This window comes from Carassius gibelio, chromosome A21 (genome assembly GCF_023724105.1).
Source record: "Carassius gibelio isolate Cgi1373 ecotype wild population from Czech Republic chromosome A21, carGib1.2-hapl.c, whole genome shotgun sequence".
In the NCBI taxonomy this organism is placed as follows: domain Eukaryota; kingdom Metazoa; phylum Chordata; class Actinopteri; order Cypriniformes; family Cyprinidae; genus Carassius; species Carassius gibelio.
In genome coordinates this window covers 5,278,338-5,304,616 of record NC_068391.1, presented here as the reverse complement: position 1 = coordinate 5,304,616, position 26,279 = coordinate 5,278,338, and the positions used below count along the sequence as shown (strand labels likewise).

The window sequence follows — 26,279 nt, the reverse complement described above, 5'->3', positions numbered from 1 at the left end:
CTAGCCATACTCCTCACAACTCCTGGTAAGTAAGGTTAGTCAGCTAATCCTACTTACGTTTGTAACACTTTATTATAAAGTTAATAATTATTAAGCATTTCCTAACAATTGTCTTTGTATTTTACGTCATCTTCAACAAGTTTCGTAGCTTAATCGAGGTCACCTGAAGGACGGCGTTCCTGAGTTTCCTCAGCAACGGCAAGACCCGCACTCCTCTCATATCGGGGTACGTTATGTAATTTAGCCAGCTTAAACTAAATATGTTTGTGATGTTTAATTCAGAAGTTAATTATTAAGGATTTCCTAACAATTGTGTTTGTATTTTGCGACATCTTAAGAAGTTTAACGAGTTTCGCGGCTCAAGCAAGAGGCACCTGTCACTGAAGGACTGCTTTTCTCAGCAACGACGTGAACAGCATTACTCGAATTTCCTGTAAGTAATCATTTTATAACGATGTATATTTGCAATACTTTATTCAAAAGTTGATTAAACATTGACCGTGTGTACGTGTACATAACAGTGTAGTTTTCTAAGTTAGTTAGTGGGGCAGCGATATGTATGTTAGGGTTTTTTTTTGGAGTGGATTAACTTTCGTACTATTTGGATCACCGTTTAACCGCCATTTGAAAGTCTAACGATAAGTGTACCGTGGTCCAGCAACTATAACTATACATGCCCAATGGAAAACGATTTTGTACAGGTTCCCCTTTGGGGTCAGTGGCTTGTCAAAAGGGAACACATCATTTATGAACTTTCAAATGACATTCTGTCTTGTAAAAAGCTGTCACGTTGTTGTAAAACATCATAATTACTACATGAACTCAAGTATGAGCTCTTAAATAACCAATAAAAATACGCCATGCAAAAGTATTTAAAATGGCGTGGACTAGGGATGTGCATCTCCATAACTGAGGCCGATGCGATACGCATCTCGATGCATAGCCAACGATACGATACATTAAAGATACATGAAGCAGCTAGCGATGCGATACGATACGATACACCTCTGTTACAATGCAGTGCGATCCGATTTCGATTCGATTCAACACGATTCGATGCGGTATGATGCAATGAAACAAATCATGATATGCATTTCATTATGTTACAGATACTTTTATTTCTTTGTTTCAGACAACAAATCATAAATTAACTTAAGTGCCTTCTGATTTGTAGTGCATGACCCTTATACAAATAGGCTTTGGTAGTGCAAAAAAACATTAAATAAAACCAAATGTTTTTTTCCTGTTTTGTCCCTACTAAAACTTTTAAAAGCTCAAACATTTAACAGTGAAACAAATTAAGGATGCTGCTCAGAGGTAAACTGAAGAAATGTTCCATAACATGCTAGCAGATGAATGTGCTTTCAGCAGACAGGCTTACTCAGTGAACAGAAAACAGGTGCTATTTTGACATAACCAATAATAATATGAAGTACCAAAAAAAAAAAATGTGTCAGTTATTTTATAACTGTATTCAAATGTAAAAAAAAAAATAATGAAAATAAAATAAACTAGTATAGGCAGTCACAGGCTGCTGTAAACCAGACTCATCAGATTAAATTTAACTTAAATATGCTCTTTTAAGGTTTTTCTTAAGAAATATCAGTTGATCCGAGCAGAACTGTTAGGCAACTTCGATTGAAAAAAAGTGTTGATCCTTTGCTCACCCGGCGTCCCGCTAGCAGTGGCAGGTTCAGCTAAATCCGAGTGAGAGGAGGAGGAGGAGGAGGAGGAGGCGGCCGGCGTCTCCAAACTCACACCGTGTCGGCGCTTCAGGTGTGTTGTCAGATTTGTCGTGCTGCCTGTATATTTTATAGCGGCACGACATATTTTACAAATTGCATGGGTTTTATCAAGATTTCCAGCTTTCTTATAAAAGCCAAAGTGTTTCCACACACTGGATTTGTAATTACTTGGTGGAGGATGCAACTGCTCTACCTCTGCCATGTTAATCTATGTGACTTTCTTGACACGCCCCGGTCTCTGTGGTGTTGTGAAAGGCTACGTCATCACGCAACAGTGAAGAGAGACGTGCTTGAAAAACAGTTTAGAAGGGTGAAAACAATCTAAAAACATTATTCCTTTTCTAAATAATGAAAGTATAGTTATCTACTAATAATTATAAAGAAGTAAATCTGGGTTTACCGATGCAGATATGTTAGAAACGATGCATTGCGATACAAAAGCCAATTTGAATCCGATGCACACTTTTTAAACCGATGCATCGCATCTTTAACTTTTTAAGCCGATGCACCGAGCGAATCGGGGAATCTTCCCATCCCTAGCGTGGACATAACATAGACTGGTGCGTTTTAATCAGCTCCCACTATAGGGAGTCAGCCAGTTTAAGGCCTGCTCCGTTGTAAAATCATTCTAGTGCACTGAAACCTAGATCACATACAATATCGGTCAAAAGTTTGAAAACAGTAAGCTTTTTAATGTTTCTAAAATAAGTTTCTTAAGCTCATTAAGCTTGCATTTATTTAAAAAAATAATAATGCAGAAAAAACAACCGTCTATTATCCCCCCCTACCCTCTATGGCTATTTGGCTGGTAATTTTTTTAGGGTTACTCGCCAGACTGATATAATATTTATATACACACACACACACACACACACACACACACACACATATATATATATATATATATATATATATATATATATATATACACATACATACATACATATATACATTAAAGCCGAATTTTCATTCCATTACTCCAGTCACCGCAGCTGTTTCAAAACAAATCCAGACCTGGTGGGTATTGAAGGACAGCGGAGGCTGGGGGAGGGGTACATTGTTTTAATTTTAATTAAAGTAATATTTTTGTTCCCTGAAACAGATCAGTTTAATTTTGCATCCTTAAATAGTTTGATAGAAATTTCACAAATATATTATGTGTATTATAAATAAACAATTTGTTAGTCAAATACTAAATTGTTTTAGTGGAAAAAAAAGATAAAATATAACTGTACATTTTAGATAAAATTAACTGTTGTATTTTTAGTCAATTATTATGTTTACATTTATGTATTTGGCAGACGCTTTTATCCAAAGCAACTACATTGCATTTCAAGGTACACATTTACAATCTTATAATATTCAGAGATTTTATTAAGTTCATAAAGTTAAATATTATTGTAATATTTACTAAGCCACAGAATTATTTAGAGGGTTAAGGGTTGAGTGTGAGGGTTAATGCAATGCATATTTTTTTTCAAGTAGTGCAATTAAACAAGCTTTTTTGTTTCAAAACCATTAGTCATTTTACTTAAATATTAAACATGTTTATAAAGAAATTGGTTGAAATAATGCGGACCTCAATAAAAGCCTATAGCATTGATTTAAAGCATAGAAGCTCACAGTTAGTCTCTTTTCATTTTTCTTTTAGGTTTATTGTTAAAAAATAAATGTCCCTATGTAGAAAATTAACCTGTCCTCTTGTTAAGAAGAATGCTGTTAATTTTTGCAACTCCTCCCCCTAGTAAACTTTGTTTGAGATTTTACCTATCATACGGTCCAACAGAATGTTTGCTTCTTCAGGTGCTATTTGTTTTGTGTATTTATCGCTTTCTTGTAACATTCAGGTTTGAATGTTAGCTCTAACCAGTTATCTTTAAAATTTGCCTGTAGGGTTCAGCTGATCTACCCGTCTTCGTACACGCAGAGTTGGCAGAGGAGGTCATAAAAATCTACATCCTTCGGGACAATGATGGGGCAGTCAGCGATGTAGGAGTTGTGATTGAGGGCATCACTGTCCTCCGCAGTCTTGGGAATCTCAGCAGAGCCTGCTGCTATCTTTTGGGAGTCACGTATGCATTGGATTTGAGATATCCCAAGACCCACAAATACAGGTCCTTCTCAAAAAATTAGCTTATTGTGATAAAGTTCATTATTTTCCATAATGTAATGATAAAAATTAAACTTTCATATATTTTAGATTCATTGCACACCAACTGAAATATTTCAGGTCTTTTATTGATTTAATACTGATGATTTTGGCATACAGCTCATGAAAACCCCAAATTCTCAAAACATTAGCAAATTTCATCCGACCAATAAAAGAAAAGTGTTTTTAATACAAAAAAAAAAGTCAACCTTTAAATAATTATGTTCAGTTATGCACTCAATACTTCGGGAATCCTTTTGCAGAAATGACTGCTTCAATGCGGCGTGGCATGGAGGCACTCAGCCTGTGGCACTGCTGAGGTGTTATGGAGGCCCAGGATGCTTCGATAGCGGCCTTAAGCTCATCCAGAGTGTTGGATCTTGCGTCTCTCAACTTTCTCTTCACAATATCCCACAGATTCTCTATGGGGTTCAGGTCAGGAGAGTTGGCAGGCCAATTGAGCACAGTAATACCATGGTCAGTAAACCATTTACCAGTGGTTTTGGCACTGTGAGCAGGTGCCAGGTCGTGCTGAAAAACGAAATCTTCATCTCCATAAAGCTTTTCAGCAGATGGAAGCATGAAGTGCTCCAAAATCTCCTGGTAACTAGCTGCATTGACCCTGCCCTTGATAAAACACAGTAGACCAACACCAGCAGCTGACATGGCACCCCAGACCATCACTGACTGTGGGTACTTGACACTGGACTTCAGGCATTTTGGCATTTTCTTCTCCCCAGTCTTCCTCCAGACTCTGGCACCTTGATTTCCGAATGACATCCAAAATTTGCTTTAAGCTATATTATAATGCTATATGCCAAAATCATCACTATTAAAACAATAAAAGACCTGAAATATTTCAGTTGTTGTGCAATGAATCAAAAATATATGAAAGTTTAATTTTTATCAATACATTATGGAAAATAATGAACTTTTATCATAATATAAAATTTTTTTGAGAAGGACCTGTACTCACTTGAGTTGTTCCAAAAACTGTTTCTTGAGCTGGATCCTCCAAAACTCTCTGTTAATGTTCAGAGGTTAAAAAATTATCTTCTTGCACAGTAGTGGTTCATGATCATCCCACAGAATGGGTATTCCTGATGGAAGTGTTTCTGTTATCGGATTAATTCTGTTGAAGGGATAGTTCACTCAAAAAGATGATGTTGTCATAATTTACTCTCCCTCAATTTGTCCCAAACCTGTACGAGTTTCTTTCTTCTGTTGAACACAAAAGATATTTTAAGTGAAGTGACGTGACATTCAGCCAAGTATTAAAGAGTGTTGGTTAACGCATTTAAAGGTTGCCATTGACTTTGCATAGTAGCCTTTTTTTCATTTTTTTTTCTACCATGGAAGTCAATGGCAACTTTCAACTGTCTGTTAACCAACATTCATTAAAATATCTTTTGTGTTCAACAGAAGAAAGAAACTCTACAGGTTTGGGACAACTTGAGGGCGAGTACATTATGACAACATCATCTTTTTGGGTGAACTATCCCTTTAATATTGATGTAAGTGTTGCTTTTTTTTTATGGTTTAATGAGTGGTAATGAGTGTGACTGCAAATGGCTGGTATGCACCAGGAACAAAGTAAGATGTCATTTCTCTTACGGCTATCATATTTTACATGTAATCTACTTGAATACTAAGATGGATGAAATGTTTCATAAGGTTTAATCATTTCCCTTATGGCTGCTTTACAGTTTTTAATTTTTGCAATCTACTGGAATATTAAAATGGATAAAATGTTTCAAAGGTTGATTTTAGACTTTGTCTGATGTTTAATTGATAAATAAATGTTTAATAAAAAATGTGTTTCTTTCTTTATTTGGTTTTATTATATTAATTGTAAAGGGTAAATGGTGTAAAAAAAAAAGTGAATGCAACATTTTGATCATTTATAGTCCAATATTAAGTTAAATTCACTTTTACATGTAGTAAACATAGCACATTTGTTTGGTTAAATTTCATCCAATATTTCAATTATATCTACTCAATATTTTTTGTTTATTTTACATAGAATTACAGTTGTGGTGTTTTATAATTTTGATTATATCTAATTAATTTTATTTCTCATATAAAGTTATTCAGTTATTCAGATTTACTTAATTTTTTTACTTACAATTACTCAATTTAAACAGTACATTTCATTGATTTCACAGCTTTAAAATTTACTCAATTTTTTTGAGTGTAAAAATGTTTCACCAAAAAAATTGAGTAAATAATAGTTAAACTTTTTACAGTGCACTGGCCATTTTGGATGTCTTGCTTATCTCACACACCCAGAACAGTTCATGAAGCTGCAGGCTAATGAGTTGAATCAGCAGGTCATCAAAAATGTGCAGTACAATACAATGCCTGAAACTGAGAAGCACATGTGGTGCTCCATCTTCTCCAGCACACTGTGTCAGACAGAGCCTTTAGCTGCTTTACCTGCTTGCAGTGGTCCCACTTCACAATCACACTCATATTCGTCATACTGTATCTCACCCAGCCAATTTACAGTCACACCGACACCACAGAGTCTAATCAGCACTGCCTTATATCCCTCTTTGTTTCCCAAACTGTAGAACATTCAGCCTCTGCCTGTGATTTCTGTTCACTGAGAATAAACTCCACCACACAATTTTCATATCAAAAGCTCATGATTCTCCTCCGCTTTCCCCTGAAGAATGACTACAGCTCTGAGCACAATTTATGAAATGTCTCTCAATTTTTGCAAATGGGAAGAAAATTGTTGCCTGATTCATTCAGGAATACCATGAAAACAACAAAGAGAGATCAATCAAACTGAAATGATTAGTGTTCACCTGTGATAATTCCTAGTAGCATTTTAGAGTGAATCTCACAAATGGCTTATAATTGTACTCTATAATTATTATTATTAGTAGTATTATTTTCAAATTAAAATATATTTTTAATATTACATTAGATTACTAAGAGAGAAGGGAATCTAATGGTCATCAAAATAAGCATTGCTGTCTTTACACAAAATCCATTAGTATATGAAATGTTACAATATATTAATTTATATTTAATTATAATATGAATTTATTTATACTGTCTTAAGAAATAGGGGAAATTCTAATGGTCATACAAATAGGCTTCAATATATTAATATATTTAAATTATCTACATAAAAATGTAGATATTTATTTACATGTAAATTGCATTAATATATTAACATTAATATTTAATAATAATTGTAAAAAATAATAATATTAATTAAACATATTATTTTTATTTTTATTTTAAAACTTTAATTATTTAAAAAGTTATTCGTTCTATTTTTTTACATTTTCATTTTATTATTTATTTATTTATTTATTTATGCAAGAGTATTTCAAGAGTTCTTTATGAGATTCAACCTCAAACCTACACACACATACATACACAAAATACTTTGAGAGTACTTGACAAATGTTTGTATGCCAAATAACACACTCACAAACAACTAAATGTACACAAACTTGCTTACCTTTGAGTTTGTTGTGCTCCGAGTCTGCAGGGAAGAGGCAATCAGGGAAGAGTTTGGGGAAGGTCAGGCCGGCGTATTTTGGCCTGTTCTCCACGTAGTTACGCACCGTTGGCTGCAATTTCTTCATGAACTCAGGGGAGGGCGTGCCAAGCTGCTCTATAACCTTATTCCACTGGTCAATGTCTGAATGTGGGTGGAGTCACGGAAAAAACACCTACATATGGCCCTGGAGGTTTATGCATTATACAAAGTACCATACTTCACTTTAAAATGGAGTATAACAAGAAGATAACGACATAATGTGAAATAAACTTTGATTACACTTCCACTCCAGGATAATAGAGCTCAATCAGTAAAGGTAAAAAAAACTCATAGGGGTCCTAATTAGGCCCGTAGTGAGAAAAAGCCTGAATTTGTTGTCTAATTAAACAGAAAGAAACCGAATCAGTACATAGATAATGATACTGATAATACTTGAGTTAAACCATCATCAGCTGAGTCATTACAATCAAGAGAATCCCAATTTTTGTGTTTGGGAAAATGACTTCCCGCTAGACTCCATAAGATCCACACTGTAAAAAATTTCTTGTTGTTTTTACAAAAACATTTTGGCAGCTGTGGTTGCCAGAATAATTTTGTAAAAATACAGAAAACTGTAAACACATTTACGTCAAAAACTGTTAATTTTACAATATAAAGCTGTAATTTACAAACAAGAAAATGTGAATATAAACCAGTAAATTCAACAACACACAAAATTAAATCTGTTTTGTACCTTGAAAATACTGACAACCACCATAATAATAAAGATGGTACTGTATAAGAGAAAGCCACATGAAGTATCAAAGCTCATCACAAGTAGCTTCACCACAAGCAGAAGTATATATTAACATATAGAAGGTGCACATTTATGGAAACACAAAACACCATCATGGTAACACACGTGATACTTAAATAATGCAAAAAACTTTCATTAAGCAACAGAAGATGTAACATAAAGCTCAAATGTACATAACTGATAACAAGAACTATTTAAAAACATGATTATTTAAACAAAATACTTTCAAACGTGGAGTGTCACGCAGGGAATTCTGGGAATATCAGTTTACAGTTTTAGACTGTAAATTATACATTGATTTGTTCTTTTTTTACTTCTAAAAGCTGTATAATTAACAGAATTTTACTGTAAATTTACATTAAATGCTTTGTTAGATCTTTTACAGTTTTTCCCTGTATATAGTACGGGAACTTACTGTTAACCTATTATCAGTTTTTTTCCGTAGCGTTTTTACAAAATTTTAGTTAAAATTACACTTATTTTTTACAGTGCAGTATTACTGTCAAGGTTACTGAGGGAGAGGACCCAGATGCAGAGTGAACAAGGAACGTTTATTGACAAAAGACAAAGCACGATAGGAGGGAGTGGCTTGAACAGTCCAGACAGTAGGATTGGGTAGATGGGTAGACAGTGGAGCAGGCAGTTGGGGGGGGATGACCGCCGAGGGGGGCTCTGGGTGACAACCGAGTGCAGGACTGTAGAGGAGGCTGTGCAAGGGACCAGACCACAACACCAGGAACCAAGGGCACTTGACTATAGAGGTATAGCCACACACGTCAGACCTCCAGGCGGGGAGACCCAGTAGCCAGGGAGAAGGCAGCGGGCAAGACAGGAACAGACAGAACTCACAAAACACTAGACAAGACTCAAGACAACATGAGAACAACAACAACAACAACTATAATAATAATAATAATAATAATAATACAAGGGCAAAAAAATCAGACAAGGGTGCTATGACCTAGAAACCAGATTAACTAGGGAAATAACCAAAGTAAACTAAAAAGGTAAAGAAACAAATACAAAACAAAGTTCTAGAAATAACTGGAAGACCAACCAAGAAAATAACTCAAAAGGGGAAAATAAATACTTTAAAGAACAAGTCAAACTTAAGTCAAATTAAAAGTGAGATCCAAACAAAAAGAAACACTTAAACTAGACTAGAATAAACAGTGACAAGATAAACTTAAACTAACAAATACCAGACTTAAACTGCCAAGGGAAAACCGCTATTAGTTTAGAACAGTTAGCACGCTAAGCAGACACTAACTCACACACAAAACGAACCGGCAAACACAGGAGGGAAGTGATCACAATAAGAACATACAGAGACATGAGAAACAGGTGACAACACTCTGACTAATGGGGACTAAACAAGAGGGCGTGACCAGGGAAAACAAGGAGGTGGGACAAGAGGAGCACGTGGTAGACACAAGAGACACAACCATGTGCTCAGGCACAAAATAAACAAAGACACATTAAACAAAGACAGTACAGACAAGACTGTCAGGGCAGGATCCTGACAGTACCCCCTCTCCAAAGGACGCCTCCAGGCGTCCACCCTGGGTAGAGGAGTGAAAGGGGGCACAGGCATGGTAGGGGGCCAAGATGGTACTGACTGGGGGGGTGGGTGGGATGAAAACCTTGGAAATCCAGGCCTATCAGGGAAAACAGGGGGTGGGCTGGGAGAGGTGGAAAAAGTTCCAGGGGAATGGTTAGGCCAGGGTGCTGCCGGCTTGGGGAAACCCGGTCTATCCGACTCTGCAAAGGTGGGGGCATGGCTGGTGGCACCTCTCCCTACAGGAACACCTCTCACAGGCAAGGGTTGCCAACTGGACTGGGTATTCAGGGTGGATTGCCGGGTATTCTTGGTTGGCAAGACATGACTAGCAAGGGATTCTGGATTGGCTTTAAAGAGATTAGGGTTCTCTGGACCGGGCTCCAAAAGCGACTGTGGAAGGTTTGTGGGGACTGTCGAAATGCCCTCCTGGGCCACAGGAAGAGACTCAGAAGCTGATAAACTGCCCCCTGGGGTGGCAGGAATGGGCTCAGAGACTGACCTTTGAGTGGCCTGGCGGGTGGACGAACTGCCCTCCGGGGCTGCAGGAATGGGCTCAGGGACTGATTCTTGAGGGCCCCCTGGGGTTGCAGGAATGGACTCCGGACTTGTTTCTGGACTGCCCTCCGGGGCTACTGGAACTGACTCGTGAGTGGGTTCTTGACCGCCCTCAGGGGCTGCTGAGCTGCCCTCTGGGGCTACTGGAACAGACTCGGGAGTGGGTTCTTGACCGCCCTCAGGGGCTGCGGAGCTGCCCTCCGGGGCTACTGGAAGAGACTCGGGAGTGGGTTCTTGACCGCCCTCAGGGGCTGCTGAGCTGCCCTCCGGGGCTACTGGAACAGACTCGGGAGTGGGTTCTTGACCGCCCCCAGGGGCTGCTGAGCTGCCCTCCGGGGCTACTGGAACAGACTCGGGAGTGGGTTCTTGACCGCCCCCAGGGGCTGCTGAGCTGCCCTCCGGGGCTACTGGAACAGACTCGGGAGTGGGTTCTTGACCGCCCTCAGGGGCTGCTGAGCTGCCCTCCAGGGCTACTGGAACAGACTCGGGGGTGGGTTCTTGACCGCCCTCGAGGGCTGTGGAATTGCCCGCTGGGGCCACCAAGATTGGAGTCCTCTGTGGGCTAGACACAGGGGCTGGAGCAGACACTGGAGTGAGCTCTGGAGCTGGCTGCTCACCACTGGACTCCATGGTCATGACTGAAGCAGCAGGCCACTTGAGATCACCCAGGGAAACTGCTGGAGGGATCTCCAGACTAAGGTCTCTAGCTCTCCTGGCGCGGGTCCTCCTACCCTTTCGTCTCCCAGGCCTGTAAGCATTCACGTCACCTACATCTTGACTTACATGAACTGACATTGACACAGAATTTTCAGGACTGGACTTGACTGGCTTTGAATGGACTAAAACAGGCTTGACTGGCACAGGAACAGGGGCTAACAGGGGAACCTCCCTCACGGCTTCCTTGACCTTGAGTGCTTCAGAGCACTTGGTTGACTCGGACGGGACTATGAGGGATTCAGCCGATTTGGAGGCTGGAACCAGCACAGAGGCCTCCATGACAGATGCAGCAGCTTTGGCCGCCCTCCTTCTCACTCTCCTTTTCTCAGTGGGAGTCAAAAGATGATCAGAGACAGGACTCGATAGAGTGAGAGTGGGGTGATCACTGTAGGGGGACTCTGGTGGTGTAAGTATCTGCCAATCCTTGCGGTGGTGCAAATAATTGGAAAAGTTCCAAAAGTCCAAGATCCTCAATTGCTCCATCTCCCACTGAGGCAGTGGATCATCCAAACAGAGGTTGAAGACATCCTTAAGGGCTGCATCCTGGTACTCAAGGCCCCTAGACATAGTCCAAAAGAATTGGGCAAAGGCCCTCACCTCTTGCCCCTGCTGCCGAAGTGCACCCAGGCCTTGCTGGCGGGCCAGTCTCTCCTGAGCATTTGCAGGGGGTAGGATCTTGATACTCATTCTGCTGGGTCCTGACTTGGCCGGTTCGTTCTGTCAAGGTTACTGAGGGAGAGGACCCAGATGCAGAGTGAACAAGGAACGTTTATTGACAAAAGACAAAGCACGATAGGAGGGAGTGGCTTGAACAGTCCAGACAGTAGGATTGGGTAGATGGGTAGACAGTGGAGCAGGCAGTTGGGGGGGGATGACCGCCGAGGGGGGCTCTGGGTGACAACCGAGTGCAGGACTGTAGAGGAGGCTGTGCAAGGGACCAGACCACAACACCAGGAACCAAGGGCACTTGACTATAGAGGTATAGCCACACACGTCAGACCTCCAGGCGGGGAGACCCAGTAGCCAGGGAGAAGGCAGCGGGCAAGACAGGAACAGACAGAACTCACAAAACACTAGACAAGACTCAAGACAACATGAGAACAACAACAACAACAACTATAATAATAATAATAATAATAATAATACAAGGGCAAAAAAATCAGACAAGGGTGCTATGACCTAGAAACCAGATTAACTAGGGAAATAACCAAAGTAAACTAAAAAGGTAAAGAAACAAATACAAAACAAAGTTCTAGAAATAACTGGAAGACCAACCAAGAAAATAACTCAAAAGGGGAAAATAAATACTTTAAAGAACAAGTCAAACTTAAGTCAAATTAAAAGTGAGATCCAAACAAAAAGAAACACTTAAACTAGACTAGAATAAACAGTGACAAGATAAACTTAAACTAACAAATACCAGACTTAAACTGCCAAGGGAAAACCGCTATTAGTTTAGAACAGTTAGCACGCTAAGCAGACACTAACTCACACACAAAACGAACCGGCAAACACAGGAGGGAAGTGATCACAATAAGAACATACAGAGACATGAGAAACAGGTGACAACACTCTGACTAATGGGGACTAAACAAGAGGGCGTGACCAGGGAAAACAAGGAGGTGGGACAAGAGGAGCACGTGGTAGACACAAGAGACACAACCATGTGCTCAGGCACAAAATAAACAAAGACACATTAAACAAAGACAGTACAGACAAGACTGTCAGGGCAGGATCCTGACAATTACCTTATATTCCAATATTAACCAATTTTATCCCGCTCAATTTCATTATGTGTTTGCATTCTGGTACTGGAATCTCACTGGAATCCTGTAAGAGTTTATTTCAAAGGCAAAAAACATCTTAAAACAAACTTTTACATTAATAGCCAGTATTTGCCCATTGGAACTGATTTCAGAGGTATTATTTTAGATTGATTAAATTCTATAGAAAATGTATGTATTCATTACCTTTTATCCATAAAATTAAATCAACAAAAACAGGAACTCTTTACCAACATTATCAATTTCTGTGCTATTTTTTTGCCACACATCCCTGTTCATTTCTGACCTTGGTCTAGATAAATTGTGTTGTAAATCATAAAATCAGAGCTACTGTATATCAGAAACTCAGAGCTGTGGTGCAGAGAGCATCACGCATGCTTTGACGTATACAGTTCAAGTCCTGACTGTTTTTAGGTTAGAGTCCATGCTATTATTTTTTAACTATTCACATGCAGTCTTAATTGGCTATTGCTGCAAACAAACAATCTGGCAAAACAAACAATGCTTCCTCGTCTTTGTTGAGTAAGGATGTGATTTTCACACTGAACGTTTTTGTTAAGCGTCACTGACTGCTGTAAGTGTTTCCTGAGACTGCAGACATTCTCATTCAATCAAACAATTACCACATTATAAACAAGATCAGATATGGACAAACAGTACAGAAGACTGACCATGCTTTTATATATTTATCATCTTACTCTTGAGGAGTTAGCATTTGAGTCTTTGATGACATAATGGCCCACAATCCATTCTAATCATATTGTCTGACTTATTATTATTATTACTTACTACTATTTAAATATTAAAGATATTAATAATTTATTTTTTGTTTACACTATGAGTCAAAAGTTTGGAATAATTAAGATTTATAACTATAATTAAGATTGGACTCAGTCAATAGACAAAAAAAAATGCAATAAAACATTCATATTTACTGTTAATATCACTATTATTAAAAGTTATACAATTCTACTACAACCTTTGCTTTTGATGATATAATATCTACAGTAGTCACATTTTTATTCGAAAGAAGTCTCTGTTGCTCACAAAAGCTGCATTTATTTGATCAAAAATACAGTAAAAATGGAAACTATTATAGTTAAATATTATTACATTTTAAAAAGAACATTGTTCTATTTAAATATATTTTAAAAAGCAATGTATTCCTGTGATGTAAAGCTGAATTATCAGCATCATAACTCCAGTTTTCAGTGAGTAGTGATCCTTCAGAAATGATTTGAATATGTTGATTTTTGGTGAAATTATTAATAATGTTTTTTTTTTTTTTTTTTTTTATCAATGTTGAAAAGTTTTTGCTGCTAAATATAGATATATGTATTTTTGTGGAAACTATAATACACTTTTCCCCCCATGATTCGTTGAGGAACAAAATTAATATTTTAACAGCATATTATGATTTCTGAAGGATCACGTGACACTGAAGAATGCTGAAAATTCTGCTTTACATCACAGGAATAAATTGCAGAAAACAGCTTTTTCTAATTGTAAAAATATTTCACAATATTGCAGTTTTTACTGTATTTTCATTCAATAAAAGCAGCATTGGTAAGCATAAGACATGTTCTTTCAAAAACATAAAACGTTTATAAACATTGAATAAATCTGCTTAACATGTTTTAATAAATCTGAACCGCACCCTTGAAATGACATTTATGAAATGACATTTCTCTCAGCAATCTCCTCATTGGTGTCATTATTCCTGAAGTGTAGCGGTGGGAAATGAGGGCATCTAGAGCAGGAATGAGAATGAAGAGAGAGAGAGAGAGAGAGAGAGAGACTGTTGGCATTCAGGGCTCTTGTCTATTGGTGTTTAAGGGAATGGTTTACAGCATCTAGGTCTGAGCTGGACAGAGTGAATGGATCCTGAAGACGTCTCTATGGGTGCCTAGCAACAGAGGGGGGAAACTGATGTTGTCATGGTAGCCTATTAAGCCCTGGGGAGTCACATGACTGCTTTTGCTTCCCAGGCTTCCCATGATTCCCACAAAGGGGGGTCCTGGTTCAAAGGGCCCGGGGCAGCCAGGACCACATTACATCATCCTTCAGGAACGGCCCACCTCCTCCCACCCAAAACACAAAGCCCGGCCCGCTCCTCTCTCCCTCTATCTTGCCATCAGACGTTTAAGGAGTGCAAACAGACAATGACGGCTGCCTGGCAGCTTTCATTCTACAGATACCTTCCAAAATCAGGTTAAATGGCGATTCAAATAATAAAAAAAAAGTTTCTATCAGATTCCTTTGTTCAATGAGTTTTCAAGAATTTAATAATAGTTGCTATTTTATCTAATATACTGTATATCTGGAGTCAGTAAGTTTTTATTTATTTATTTTTATTATTATTCAGTAAGGATGTATTATGTACTATTTATCAGGATTTAAATAAGTCTATTTCAAATAAATGCTGATCTTCTGAAAATAAAATATTTTCTATAAAATGTATATATTTCATTAAATTAATATTAATATTATATATACATTTTAATTTCATATTTGACAAGCAAAATAATATTTTTATTTCCTTTTTATTTTATTTTTTATTATTCGACTTTATTTGTTTTTACTGATTTTTTTTGTCAAATAAATCAGCATTAGATACAAACACATACAAAAAATCTTCCAAGACCCTAACTTTTGAACAGCAGAGTGTGGTTAATAATAAAATATGAGGTCATATTTGGCAAGTACGATATGAATGGAGACAGCAGTGAGGAGTGGAGAACAGACTGACAGGAAGGATACGATCTGTCCCTGGAAACAGCACTGTTCCTCTTATAACTTCCCCAAAGATACAGCCTACAGACCACATGTCCACTACAGCACACACAACACAACATAACATGCTTGCAACATACAATCAGACACTCAATAAACAACATATGCGGTGTATATAATTACCTGAATTAGAGCACTACATAAGCAACTCAGATGCTTGATTCAACTGATTCCACTGAAGTTTTTCATTAGCATGTTGCTAAGCTAACTGCTTATATTCTTGTTTTCACAAAGCTGGTTGCAGTGCAGTCTTAGATATCCTTTGCAAACAAATAAACCCGCCACTTTAATTTACCAAAAAAAAATATTTTATTTTATAAGACACTAAGATGCTTTGCAGTCTACATTTTGGAGCAGCCGTTTGCTTAAGATGCTTTAAAATGCTATCTAGGCAGGCAGCTGAACAGTCAATGACTCTTTTGTTCAAAATATCACATATGAACTTACTCTGGCAGAGAGAGATAGCCTAACACAATAAAAACTGTAATTTATTATTAAATGAGGAGCTCAGAGCAGTCTATGTTAAAAATCTAAAAGAGGTTAGCAGAATGCAATTAAAAAAAAAAAAAAAAAAAAAAAAAAGAAGCAAGGGCAAACTTTTGCCAAAGCCAAAAGCCTTCGTGCATATAAGTTGCAAGAGTAAATGCAACCAAAGTGAAGACGTTAAATAGGTTTAATGTTTCAGGCTTTGGTAAATTACACCCTATAGATGTTTACTATGTAAAACGAAACAGCACAGCAAAGAAGTTCATTCAAGCGTGTGTTAATGAGTTCTTCTTAAAAAGACCCAAATAAGTCAAGCTTGGTCTACAGGATCGATACCTTAATTGCAGTTTGGAGAGCAAAAGAACAAACACTGCACCCCTGCTAACTTTACTATAACTACAATTGAACTCTCTAAGATTCATCACCATCACAGAACACTCCAAAACAGCAGTTGAAAGCAAAATCACTAAATGCATGAATAAAGTTAACTTAATGAGTGACTGGAGATGGAGATCATTATTTAACTAGTTCCACTGTCTCTAAATGCCAATTAAGCAAGAACCGCTTCCCATTAAAGGGCGAATGACTACAGTGCGTTGAGGAGAGGTGGCTCCACATCGGTCTCAAAATCACATCAGACAATGACCCCACAGCATCTTAATGAACTACATCTTAAATAAAGGACTCAAGGGAATGAGGGAAGGTAAGAGTGTTATAAAGTCAGAAAACATAAGCATTTGGACTTATGTTTATGTTTTAGGCTACACCTAAAAAATTGCTAAACTAAACCTGCAGGTTAGGAAAACTACAGACTTAGTCGATTAGTTATGCCTGAACAGATGAACACTGGTATTATTATTTATATTATGCAACACTAAAAAGTATACGTTTTTTTTTTTCTTTTTTTAAGTTTTTAGTAAAAACTCACTATTTTGTGTGAACCGAAAATTTTTTTTTATTTTCTTTTCTTTCAGTGTAAATATAGCTCTATGGGGTTTATGTATTATGAAGAATTACACATATAAATTTTGCTTGATAAAACTGATAATTGATGCCACTTTCTTATTGGATAGAAAATCAAGCCAGCTTGGACTCATTCATAAAGGATACAATCCCTGCCGGGGAATAGAATTTTGTGGCGCACCATTTCTCCCATGATGCAACCAACTGACCAAATATCCACTGCAGGCACAGAAGCAGGAAAAAGAGTGAAGGAAAGAAACAGAGAGGTTAAGATTAGCACAAACAGTTATCGGCGGCGGAGAGAGAAATATCTAGCTAATTATATCTGCAGTTATCTGCCACACATGTAATTAGTGAGTTATTTGAGTTTTCAAGCAGTGAAATGTGTTAGTATTTCATTCAATTAACAGCAGGTTAGCAATAAATTGGAGTTCTGAAATAATTTCCAACTTCAAACCTGAAAACTTACATTCAATTATTTATTTTTTTCAAATACTCTGCTAATAAAGTCTATAAAACCCAAGATAATGGTGTTACTAAAAAGTGTTGGTCAGTCTGCATATGCAGCCCAGTGATTGGTTTACCGTTCTCCTTGTAGCCCATGCCCAGGATGACCTCCGGGGCCCTGTAGTACCGCGTCACCACGTAAGGTGTCATCATAAAGCTAGTGCCAGCAGTTCTCGCCAACCCAAAGTCCAAGATCTTCAGCGTACAGTCGGATTTCACCACAATATTGCTAGGTTTCAGATCCTTAAAGGAAAATATGGGTAATGGCGAGAGGATGATACGAGTTTTGTTAGGAGTTCAGCTTTTATTGATTATTTAAAATTAATCAAATTGATTATTCCAACTCTGTATGAATTTTGGTCACCCTTAATTAAAATCCTGTCATCATTTATTGATCCTGATGTGTGTATCCATGTCTCTCACCCTGTGGATGATGCCGGCTGAGTGCAGGTGTTTGATTCCACACAACATCTGGTACAGCAGGTAGGACATCCTCTCATGGTCAAGTTCCATCTGAATCACCTGGCAAAGGTTTGCGTCCATCAGCTCCATGACCAGGTAACTGGAGAAAAGAGAAAAAGGACAGAAGAAAATGTGAATTTCTCAGGCTGGACAATAGCAACAGAGACTGTCCCTGTGATTCTGACATATTACATTGGTATGGCTTCATTCATTCTTTCGTAATACACAAAAGAGGCCACTGTAGATCGATGTGGATCTTTACAATCTCTTATACATAAGCTTAAGAAAATACTTGTCAAATGTTGACAGTCAGCAAGTCAGTAAATGGAATACTGTCTGTCACATTCTGCTGAATGCTCAGAAACCGTGGCTGCTGCACATTTATGGATAAAATGTTTTGTTTTATGAAAATCCAAAAAGCAGGTTTGACCCTCAATCAATAAATGTGCACTATATATATATAATAAAAAAGGTCAAAATTAATTTGATTTTGCGTATAATTTTAAGCAAAAATATATATTTCAAGATCCCCAAAAAAATTTATATGGCAAACTCTAACAAACTAGTTTCAGATTCTGTTTTAAAATTTGGCTGATCACAACTCAGAAGCTGATTTCTAATAATTTAGTCCACGTGAACTCACGTCCCATCCAACACTCAAATGATCCGGCTTTGACTGAGCAGACATTTCATATTCAACATATTGATCCTGCTCCCACACAGCATGCAAAATAATTTAAGGCTTGGGTGGCATGAGATTCCAGTGTCAGGGACCAACCAGAGAGCGGTAGCATAACTGACTGCAGGTGATCTATCCCTCTCACTCTGCTACATCACAGTACGCATATTGGGAGCCTGCATATTCTTACAAATGACTGCAAATGAACAGCAGAATGCTGCTAAGATAACACTAATTTACTGCTTTTGTTTTACTGTGAACTCACATTATAAAGTTGTCTGTAACTGTGCCACTGTGAGAAATTCAGATGTTTACTACTGCAATTATGTTGTAGTCACCGTAATGGTGATCATTGTTTCGTATTTGTTTAAATCTCAGACCTTGTATATTCATATTCAAATTTCTGATCTAATCCTTTCAGAAGTATGAAAATAAAATGAACACCACAGGGCATGCTGTAATTAACCTGAAATATCATAAATCACCCTAATGTAGCAGACTACACATTGTTTTTTAGCAAATGTTAAGCACTTTCAGCAATAAATGTTCCCTTCTCTAACTGATAATATATTTATTTCCTTTTTATTTATATATATATATATATGTATGTATGTATGTATGTATGTATGATAGATAGATAGATAGATAGATAGATAGATAGATAGATAGATAGATAGATAGATAGATAGATAGATAGATAGATAGATAGATAGATAGGCAGGTGTGTTTAAAACATGGTTCATCCAATCAAATTTTAGTACCAGAACAGTTTCATGATTGCTGTTTTAACTCTAGCTGTGAACGGTTTACATTCAGAAGTTTTATGTGATATAGTCAGATGAATTAATGTCTGCAAAATTCTTCAAATGTTACTTACACATCTTGGAATTCCTCTAAAGACTTCTGTGGTGTGAAGACATTTAATAAGCTGATGATCTGAAGGAGAAAATAAGAGAAACATGTAAATAAGTCATGAGGTTATACTACAATGCTATAATTAAAATAATTTGATTAATTATTAAATGGGAAAAAATCACCAAAAAATAAATTAAATAACTTAAAAAGTTTATGAATACATATATAAAAATATAAAATATGTAAAAAAAAATTAAAAGAAAAGAAAAAAAAAGTATTTATTTTATTTCAGTGTTATTATTTAGTTAACTAAATCATAAAATCACTTTTGTCACTTGGAATAAAACAAATTTTAAATTAAATAAAGACATGATTAAAAAAATGTATTTAAAAACCTGATGTGAGTTTGACACGTCTGCTCTATAGATCCATATTAAATAGTCCTTAAAATCCTTTTTTTAGCTATTAAAGTTATTTTTCCTTAATAATACCAAATATTTTGAAATTGAATAGTCAATTTAGCTGTAGTATCTGAGCCCACTTTTTTGTCTAAAAAAAAAAAGTTATTAGCAGCAAATAATTATTTGCCATCCAATGGGACAACAGGCGAGATATATTGAGATCTGGCACTCACGTTTTTGTGATTGACACATTTCATAAGCACCAGCTCCCTGTATGCTCTCTTGGCATGAGTCTGGTTCTGAAAAGGTCTGCTGAGTTTCTTAATGGCCACATTTCTGTCCAGGACGGCGTCATATCCAGCACTGCCAGAGAGAGAGAGAGAAAGTAATATTAATTTGTGGGAAAAAAATGAGTTAGTGAGGAGAATTTTTTTTTAATGTTTAATTCACATTCAGAGTGAAATTCAACACAAATCACCATATAACCATTGGGCAAAGGGTGATTCTGAAGACACAAATTGATTTAGTTTTTTTTCCATTTGCAGCTAATTTAAACTTGTATTATCTAAAATGATGAAGGCCACAAAATAAAGTAGATTTGCATTTGTTTTTACAAATATTATTGTTTGCAATGAATAAATAAACAAATAAATAGAGTTTTAAGGCAACATTTTGTATTCAGTTGGATTTTTTTTAGCTGCTTTTGGCAAATGTTTATAGATGGTATAAAAATGTATGCTGAAACAATTTTCATTCAGGAATGTCTTGTTAATTTCAGAGTTAATTTAAAAAGAATGGCAGGTAACAAACTTAATGAAATGTAACATTGACACTAAAATAGTATTTTCTTGTCAAAACCTTGTTTTAGTTACACTTTCTTTTTTTCAGTGTAGATGTAAGAAAGAAAAAGCCAATCCTAATAAATATGCAAATTAATGCAAGTAAGAACAATCACAATTTAGTGTGCATATATATATATATATATATATATATATATATATATATATATATATATATATATATATTAATATCTTACAAAAAATTGACAGAAATCTAGTAATGATCGATGGAGAGAAGCAGAGTATGCTTCTCCAATCTTGCAATATGAGCAAAGGGTTAAACCTGGAGTCGCTCCCTCTCCTTCTCTGTCTCCCTCACCACCCAGGGAAACGGTGCTCATTAACTATACAAGAGCCGCAGCACTCCACAGGAAAATACAGGATTAGACAGGGGCAAGGCACTCAGTATGTGCCTGTATGCGGCTTCGATCCCAAAGCACTGCAGAAAACAAGCTAGCCAATGGCTCATTGTGATATAACACATTAATGTTCTCTGATAAAAGGAAGGCAGGTATTAATTGTATTTAGGGTGTTAAGCTTAAGAAATTTAATTATTCAAAATTCAATTTCACAAACAAAATCAACAATTACACCTGAAGGCAAAAGGGAAGCAATGAATTAATTTTATTAATAAAGTAGCCACAAAAAGCATTAATGTATCACAGTGGGTGGTACCCATCTAAGTTGATTCGGGTCTTTTACTTTGAGGATTACGGGAAATTAAGACTGGCACAATATATATATATATATATATATATATATATATATATATATATATATATATATACATTTATTAATATTATTATATTTATAAATTACTAAATATATAATAAATGTAAACAATAAAGACATAAATCTTAAATGCATTTTTCATTTATCAATAATACTACCAATTTAAATATAAAGAAAATTTTATATTTAAAATACAACACCCTTAATATATTCCCCTTGAGCGTGGTAAAATTACAGTATATTCCAGGTTAATAATTGCATTACTTTCACAGTAACTTCACACAGGGTTGTTTTTTCTAACCACACTCTCAGAAATGTATTGTAAACAAACAGCATCATACTGTGTTTCTACAGTGTATATGCACTATGAAGGCAGCCAGCATGCAAAGCAACATGAATAAATCATGCTCAAATAAAATCGTAATGTTCACGCTAAGAATAGTTCAACTAACTTAGCTTACTTTACATTCTAGCTTGACATCATTTTGACAAATGTTTTCATTTCATGTCACACTTCTGACATAACTAGATCAGAAATTTTAATATGAATATACAAGTTCCTATATTTAAGCAAATACTAAACACTGATCACCATTACAGCGACTACAAAATAATCACAGTAGTAAACATCTGAATTTCTTACAGTTGCACAGTTAACGACAACTTTATAATGTGAGTTTACAGTAAAACAAGAGCAGTAAATTACTGTTATCTTAGCATAATTCTGCTGTTCGTTCAGAGTAATTTGGACCCAGCATGCATTGATTTTACAATCAATTTCTGACTACAGTAATTTATTGTAAGATAATACTCTTTAATTCTGTAAATTCCTGGCTTCATTTTACAGTGTGGTTAATGCAGCAGTAGAGCCGTTGGGTAAAAAAAAAATCACTATATTTTTATGACTGGACCAGGTACAAGAAGTGCTACCAGAGGCCATTGTGTTCTGAAAGCTGCTGAGGTTTACGACTGAATAGCTTCAACTCATAAGGCTGTATTGAAAAAGTCTGCTCTTTAACCATGTTGACATGACATGCACTGGTAAAGTGTCATTGTAAAAAAAAAAAAAAAAAAAAAAAAAAAGACAATAAAAATAAAGACTAACGTGACTCACACAGGACCAGGAAATGTAACGATTGAAAAATGAATTCCTCCTGCAGCACCCCATGGAGCCACAGAAAGAAAGCGCATCTGAAAAGTTGAAAGTGTGCCATGTTCTACAGTCAGAACTGACCTTCACTCTTTTAATCTCCAATAAAAACCTATTAAAATGCCTCCTGGGTGAATAAAACGTGAGGGTCTGTGTGTGCTTGGGCACTTGTCTGTTCAATTCAACCGTTATTAAAACTGCAACTCACCAGTCAAAGCTGCATGTTTAACTCTGAATAAAAGTCTGAAATCAAGAACTCAAAAGGTTGGTTATACAGCAGATGGTCAGAGCAGGGGGTGAGATACACCAAAACAGGCTTTCAAGGAGGTGTGATGAAAAACCCTACAATACAAAACAATATTTCAGCCTTTCTACTTGAGAATTTCATCTTCAATTCAGTGTGTTACTTGTGTTTCTTCTAATTAACTGGGTGAAAACTGTTTCTGCACCAATTGCAGTTAAATTATGCAGTTATTTCAGTCCACTAAACAATGTTTATAAGCAGTCAAGAAATTCTCTGAGTTGCTGCAGGAAAGTTTCTAAAGCACATTTTTTGAACCGAGAACTGATGTGTCCATGGTAACGGCAGTTTCAGAGATTTTTTGGATAGTGGCGGCCGTAGATACCCATTTGTGTCAAAGATGATGTCACGGCTGTCTCTCTAGGTGGTTAATGCATTGCAGCATTGCTCTTCAAGAGCCCAGCCTAGAGTAACTATCACAAACCATACACTATTTCAACTGCTTGAATAGTATAAAAACAAGGTTTGTAAGAGACGAAAGACCAGACATATAACCACACCATATCACACTAATACAAATGGGTTATACCTAAAGGAATTGCCTAAAAATATTCTGTCATGATTTTCTAATTTACGTTTATCTGAAAGTATTATTCTTTGTTCTAAGAAATACAAAAAAAGGAGTTAAAAATTTTTTTCAATGAAAATTGATAATTAATTATGATAAGCTCCAAAAATTATCACAAAAAAGCCATAATAAGTCCATATGACTTGTCGTCCAAAGCTATACAATATATTTATATGAGAAACAGATTGAAATTTAAAGGGTTGGTTTGCCCAAAAAAACATAAATATTGTGGCACACAAAAGAAGATAGTTTGAGGAATGATGGTCACAAAACAGTTTTGGTTTCCATTGACTTCCATTGTATTTTTACAAAATATAATGGATCTCAATAAGAACCAAAACTTCCATCTTTAAACAATTAATGAGACAAGGAAATGTTAAAAACCATTGCTGAAAGTGGTGGGTCAAACTGAGCACATTTCATTGTGAGATATTATTAGTAACAAAACAAATGTTATGACCTACTACATTTATACAGTGCACAGTATACACAATATACATAAATAGATTGAGTAGTATGAGCACAAAAGCTACCTTCAGTGAAAAAAAAAAAACTTCTTTCTTCTATTATTTGGGCCAAGAAATCCCCAAAGAGTCTGAAAGCATCCTTTTGCTTCTTGAGAAATTGCCTTTGTTTTGCATAAAGGATTATATAATACAGAACGGATGCTTTTAATGTTTTCAGGCATTCTGTTTGTTTTATAGATAAATGTATTTACTTATACATTTACATTCTTGGCACACACCTTTTTACCCAACATGCAATGTAGGAGAGAGTTCTGCAAGGTAAGAATTTCATTTTCCAGCAGTCAGGAGATCAGTGTGTGTGTGTGTGTGTGTGTGTGTGTGTGATATGATGAATTATTAGTGGCCAAACCATTTGCAGCAGATGCTCATAGCTCTGACTATTACCCTGAGGAAAGCAGCACTGCGTCATCTAAATATTCAGCATGTAGCTTTCCAACATTGACTGTGAATGATATGATGGATCAATTTAATAACTCCACAGACCCAGCTTGCAAAAATATGCTGTGAAAAGGTTTATTTAAGTCATGATAAGGTTGTAATAACCTGACCTACATACTTAACAACATGACAGGTGTTTGGTTTGTTTAATGTGATAAATATATACACAACTGGTTTAAAAAAAAAGTTTTAGAATGATTTCTGAAGGATCATGTGACACTGGAGCAATGACTGCTAAAAAAAAAATCAGCATTTCCAGCACAGGTATAGATTACATTTTTAAACATCTTAAAATAGAAAACTGTTATTTTAAATTCTAATAATATTTCAAAATATTACTGATTTTACTGTTTTTTTTTTTTTTTTGATAAAATAAATGCAGCCATGGTGAATTTAAAAGACTTTCAAAAACATTTTATCGCAATAATTCCAAAAGTTGGGCTTGCATGTATTTTTTCCAGAAATGCCTGCAATACCTTATACTTTAATTTGTAGATATGTTTATTTATTTATTCATTCATTTTTTAATCATATTCATTTTAAAATGTAAATATACCATTTATTAAAAATGTGTTATATTAGTATACAAGCAAGTATTAAACATGTAAATTGAATGTGGAAGGACTGAATTTTTTTATTATATATATTAATATTTGTATTTATCATTTATAAATTTTATATACTTATACTTTTTTATGTATTCCAATATTTTTTTTTTCAATTTCAAAAGATTACTTTTATAGTTTATATGCCAATTTGCAGTTTTGGTAATCAAAAAACATAAACCCTAAAATAATAAATGTGCAGTTTAGTTTGATTTTTAAATTTCTAGCCTTTAAGATTTTATATATATATATATATATATATATATATATATATATATATATATATATATATTAATATTGCAGCGATATAACCTAACCACATTAGTTCATTCAGGACCTGGGGGAAACATGTGACTTTGCAGTCCTTTTAAACTGTCCTTCTTTATGTCTCTCTCTCTCTCTCTCACACTCTGGAGAATGATGCGGCATTTGTTCGGCTAATACAGCTGCCATGCTACATCATGTGACTGCTGCTGAGGAGAGGAAGCTAAATTAGATCAGTGTTGTCCATCCAGCAGGCAGGATAACTGCAGCCAGCAAACCAGCCAGAACACATTAACGAAGCCATTAACAGTCCAGTCCGCACAACCGTACTGTGCCACTGAAACTGAGAGGAATTGGGGAGGGAAAAAATGGAGGGCCAACTTGATCTAGATTTCCCATAATCCCATGGGTGAAAAGTCAACGACTCATACTACCTTGAATTTTCATTTTAAATCACAGGGTTTGGTTTTTGGGCAGCGCAATTAGCACAACTCGGATCCAAATTAATTGCTGTCCACTGGGAACTGCAATTAATTCTGCCAAGAAACTCCCAAATATCGCTCTTAGAATGAAAAGCCTCAATAAGGAAGACGTTTGAGAACCCTTATGCCATCCATATGGACATATTTCACAATAAAAAGACAAAGTGATGCATTATGGGTACTCACCACACTATTCCCTGAGCCCCAGAACCAATGGGCTTTAGATTTTGGTACCGTTTGAGAACCGTGAAGGTGGAATCTCCTACTTCCACGCTGTAGAACTGGTTGTCCACTTTGCTTTTGCTCATGTTGTAATGCTGGGCAATGTAAGAAACATCAACTTGTTTACCAAACCCCTGGAGAAAAAGATGGATGTGGAGAAAAAAAGATGGATGTA

The 26,279-nt window shown here is 36.2% G+C and overlaps 1 protein-coding gene across 9 annotated transcripts in view; it reads right to left on the bottom strand.

Annotated features, from left to right (window-relative positions):
• Positions 1 to 26,279, bottom strand: part of mapk10 (mitogen-activated protein kinase 10) — a 67,884-nt gene that overhangs the window by 16,765 nt on the left and 24,840 nt on the right. For 7 of the 9 annotated variants that reach the window (XM_052537451.1, XM_052537452.1, XM_052537455.1 and 4 more), the window contains 7 exons: positions 26,069 to 26,238; positions 20,210 to 20,339; positions 19,598 to 19,656; positions 18,003 to 18,141; positions 17,657 to 17,822; positions 17,220 to 17,291; positions 7,376 to 7,558 (listed from right to left, as the gene is read on the bottom strand). In XM_052537451.1, coding sequence (XP_052393411.1) covers positions 7,376 to 7,558; positions 17,220 to 17,291; positions 17,657 to 17,822; positions 18,003 to 18,141; positions 19,598 to 19,656; positions 20,210 to 20,339; positions 26,069 to 26,238 — 919 coding nt within the window. Of the gene's footprint in view, positions 1 to 7,375; positions 7,559 to 15,590; positions 15,663 to 17,219; positions 17,292 to 17,656; positions 17,823 to 18,002; positions 18,142 to 19,597; positions 19,657 to 20,209; positions 20,340 to 26,068; positions 26,239 to 26,279 lie in introns of all 9 variants that reach the window. The other 2 variants (XM_052537454.1, XM_052537450.1) reach the window with 1 other exon arrangement.